The sequence below is a fragment of the Cebus imitator genome, unplaced genomic scaffold (assembly GCF_001604975.1).
Source record: "Cebus imitator isolate Cc_AM_T3 unplaced genomic scaffold, Cebus_imitator-1.0 Scaffold32, whole genome shotgun sequence".
NCBI lineage: Eukaryota > Metazoa > Chordata > Mammalia > Primates > Cebidae > Cebus > Cebus imitator.
The window spans coordinates 10,193,688-10,198,424 of NW_016107347.1; the positions used below are offsets into that span (position 1 = coordinate 10,193,688).

The 4,737-nt window shown below is 40.3% G+C and overlaps 1 protein-coding gene across 1 annotated transcript in view; it reads right to left on the bottom strand.

Annotated features, from left to right (window-relative positions):
- Window positions 1–1,284: 1,284 nt before the first annotated feature.
- MTO1 (mitochondrial tRNA translation optimization 1) overlaps window positions 1,285–4,737 on the bottom strand; it is a 37,368-nt gene continuing 33,915 nt past the window's right edge. Inside the window, exon 11 of the mRNA XM_017524344.2 lies at window positions 1,285–1,482. Coding sequence (XP_017379833.1) covers window positions 1,310–1,482 — 173 coding nt within the window. The 3' untranslated portion in view covers window positions 1,285–1,309. The remainder of the gene's footprint in view (window positions 1,483–4,737) is intronic.

Consider the following 4,737-nt stretch of genomic DNA (forward strand, 5'->3'; position numbering starts at 1 on the left):
TTTTTGAGGCAAGTCTCACTCTGTCACCCAGGCTGGAGTGTAGTGGTACAATCTTGACTTGCTGCAGCCTCTACCTCCTGGGCTCAGGAGCTCCTCCCACCTCAGCCTCCCAAGTAGCTGTGACTACAGGTACACACCACTGCACCTGGCCTATTTAATTTTAATTAATGTAAATAACTACAATGAGCAAGTGGCTAACATGTTGGGCAGTGTAGCCTATGATTATCCACACAAACGTAATCTGAAATCAATAGGAAGGGACAAAATTATAAAATGTAAGTCTTATTTTCCTGGTTTCCATGATGACTATTGCTAAGAATACCATGTTTTATTAATAAAATCACTCCTCCTTGTAAAAATGGTTTTTTCTTCAAATTTTTCTATAGTCTATATTTTTATAATATACTCCTTTATTTTATGAATCACTACAAAAAATGCTGCCCATTAAACTATGACACACCATCTATTTTTGAGATATTAAAGATACAATTTTAGAGATGTTAAAATGTGGAAAAAAGTGCATCTCAGAATCAGTAAGTATAGTTTCTCAGTCTTTAAACATTTATTAGAAGTCCAACACTAATTACTATACAATAACTTAAAGGTTTTATTTGCTTACACAAAGGAACATACACACATCCTCTCACAATTAGTCTGAAGCATGTGGTGGGTGCACTCTGGCACCCCTTTCTCCCATTAGTTCCCAAGGCAACACTATGGAACTCCTGGGGAGGAATCCAAGTAGTGACTTGAAAACCACTAATGTGTGTTATATTTTAATCATCTGGTTTCCTTTAAGCCATACATATATACTATCTTGCATCATTTGCACTGATGGTTTATCACATGATTGGGACTAGAGAATAGTTCCAATCAAACCAATTATTGACTTCCAATTATTTACTTAAAGTCAAGCTTTATCATTTGTCATGCAGATACAGACATACCAACATCTGTCCTACATAGAAATATAGCAAAAAAATCTGAGGTCAAATTTTTTTTTTTTTTTTTGAGACAGAGTCTCACTCTGTTGCCCAGGCTGGAGTGCAGTGGCAGAATCATGGTTCACTGCAGCCTCAGTGTCTTGAGCTCAGGTGATCCTCCACCTCAGCCTCCTGAGTAGCTGGCATTGCAGGTGCATGCCATGATGCCCAGCTAATTTCTGTATCTTTATAGAGATAGGGTCTTGCTGTGTTGCCCAGGCTGGAAGTTTCTTATTATTAAATAAAACATTAGTTACATGGCCATTGTAACCCCAGGTTTAAAAAAATGAAAGCACTGGATCTTTAACTTGTTCCTATTCCCCTGCCTATTTTCTTACCGTCTGTGGACGACTAAAATGTAGTTTCTCTCGAACTTCATGGGACAAAGACACATCCCTGACAGTCAAATAATCTAGGTCTTTTGGCAGTTGGAGAGCTTCATCTCGCTGAACTTCCTTTATTTCTTGTAGTTGATGGAACAATACTGATTCATAAGTGGCTGGTAAACAAAATGAGAATCATGTTATAATACCCAGATTATATCACTAACAACTTACGTTTGTGTTAGCAACTCACAATTTACAAAACCCTTTTGTGTACATCATCTCATTCAACACTCATTTCAACACCACGAGATGGGTTGGGTAGGTGTTCCCTTTTACATAGGAGGAAACGGAAGCTAAGATAAATGGAGTATCTTGCATATTAACTACAATTAAACTACTGTCTAGTAGTTTAATGCATGTCCTTTTCAAATATCTGCAAAATTAAAAGTAAAAAAAGAATTTGCGGCTGGGCGTGGTGGCTCATGCCTGTCATCCTAGCACTTTGGGAGGCTGACGCGGGTGTATGTATTGCCTGAGCTCAGGAGTTCGAGACCAGCATAGGGAATATGGTGAAACTCCATCTCTACTAAAAATATAAAAAATTAGCTAGGCATGGCAGTATGTACCTGTAATCTCAGCTACTGGGGAGACTGACACAGGAGAACTGCTTGAATCCAGGAGTGGAGCTTGCAGTGAGCTGAGATAGCACCATTGCACTCCAGCTTGGGTGACAGAGCAAGACTCCATTTCAAAAGAAAAAAAAAAAAAGAATTTGCTTCCACTGTCAGTGCAAACCTTGGTTGGAACATTTTCTTCAATAGGCTGTGAGTCTGAATTTTATGTCCTACAGATAAGCTATTTCTCTCTTTTTTTTTGTTTTGAGACAGAGTGTTGCTCTGTTGCCCTGGAGTGCAGTGGTATGATCTCAGCTCACTGCAACCTCCACCTCTGGGTGGAGCAAGCAATTCTCCTGTTTCCGCCTCCCAAGTAGCTGGGATTACAGATGCACGCCACCATGCCCAGCTAATTTTTATATTTTTAGCAGAGATGGGGTTTCACCATGTTGGCCAGGCTGGTCTACAACTCCTTACCTCATGATCCACCCACCTCAGCCTCCCAAAGTGCTGGAATTACAGGCATGAGCCATTGCACCCAGCCGAGATAATCTATTTCCCTAAGAAAATGGCTTTTTGAAGTATCTCCATATAGAGCTATAATTTTTAAAAGTAAAACTTCGATTTTTCTTTTTGAGGGAAGGGAAAGGAAGGAGGGGAGGGGAGGAGGAGGCGAAAGGAAGGGGAAGGGAGGGGAGGGGAGGGGAGGGGAGGGGAAGGGGAAGGGAAGGCTTAGTTGACAATACATTATTTAAATAACTTAGTTAAGGGATTATTCAAAAGTGAAGTTAGGAAGATAATTCAGCAATTATTTTGTAATTAAAGCATTCTGTTCTTAGAAAATGAAATTGAAATTAAAAACCTGTTTTAAACCTAAATTGAGGCGCTCATTCTATCTTATTCAAGAAAGGGAGTCCTCTGAGGATTTGGTATCACCTTCTTCCATCACTTGACTGGCAGCCAGAAAATCTCATCTCCATGTCTGACTCCGACAATGAGTTACCCTTTGACTATGAGCACATCATCATCATTTTGGGACTTAGCTCCTTTTTCTAGAAATTGCAAGGGCTAGCCCAGATGACTTCTGAGGGTCTTTACAGCAACAAAGAATAGTTGTGAAGTACACAGGTTTTACAATCAGACAATTTAGGTTCCAATCCCAGCTCTGCCACTCACCATGTGAACTTGGGCAATTACTACTTATCTGTACAATTAGAACAACAATGCTAGTATCTGTCCTTCACAGGACAGTTCTAAGTATCAAATGAAATAATGCATGTAAAGAGCTCACACAATATTGTAATATAACAAATTAGTACAGCAAATTGTAATATAATGTTATGATTCATGAACTGACTCTTCAGGGCATCATGGAATATATGAGGTAATGCATAAGCTAAAGGTATATAAGGGTATAATGTTATATATATTCATATATAACAAAACAAGAAAGATAGTACAAAGAAGAATCTGACACTGATTTATGCCCTCAAGAAATGTGTTGTCTAGTGGAGGAATCCAGGGAGCAACTTGAAAACCACTGATATGTGTTATATTTCAATCTAGTTGCTGTTGTTTTTCTGAGATGGGAGTTTTGCTCTGTCACCCAGGCTAGAGTGCAGTGGCATGATCTTGGCTCACTGTAACCCACGCCTCCCAGGTTCAAGCAATTCTCCTGCCTCAGCCTCAAGCAATTCTCCTGCCTCAGCCTCAAGCAATTCTCCTGCCTCAGCCTCCTGAGTAGCTGGGATTACAGGTGTGTGACACCATACCTGGTTAATTATTTTTGTATTTTTAGTACGGACAGAGTTTCACCGTGTTGGCCAGGCTGGTCTCAATCTCCTGACCTCTTAATTCACCTGCCTCAGCCTCTGAAAGTGCTGGGATTACAGGCATGAACCATCGCGCCTGGCCCAGTATATAAATATTTTTAAGCCGTGGATAGTTATTAGGGTCTTTATATATGCCCAAGTCTTTTTTTTTTTTTTTTTTTTAAGACAGGGTTTCACCATGTTGGTCAGGCTGGTTTTGTACTCCTGACCTCAGGTGATCCGCCCGCCGTGGCCTCCAAAGTGCTTGGATGATAGGCGTGAGCCACAACACCAGGCCTTATATGCCCAAGTCTTTAAAGCTATTCCATGGTTGAAGTCAGGACTTCCTATAAACAAGTTAATGATAATTTTTCTAGATTATCCTAATCAGAACCTGATGATTTACTGAACCAAGTAAAACTGCAAACCAAGTTTAAAATACATAATCACTCTTCCCCAGATCTAACAGCCCTAAGTATTTAATAAAATAATTTTTACTCAATAGAGAAATTGTGATGGCAAAATAAAAAAGTGAAGTTAGGAAGATAATTCAGCAATTATTTTGGCAACAATGCTTCTTGTACCTTAATATATTACTAGTGTTTAATCATTTGGAAGAATAATTCTAGAGTTTCTGATGAGTTTCCTTTTGTTGCCAGACTTTTGTAAATGTGTGGTGGAATGGTAGGTAGCACTTGGGTCATGCTACACACACAGCCAAAGCATAGCAAGGTGATAGACCTTTGTGGAACTAAAAGAAAATGCTGGCTGGGTACAGTGGCTCACAACTTTATGAGGCTGAGGCGGGCGGATCATCTGAGGTCAGGTGGTTGAGACCAGCCTGGCCAACATGGTGAAACCCCATCTCTACTTAAAAAACACAAAAAGTGCCGGGCGCGGTGGCTCACGCCTGTAATCCCAGCACTTTGGGAGGCCAAAGCGGGTGGATCACAAGGTCAAGAGATCGAGACCATCCTGGTCAACACGGTGAAACCCCGTCTCT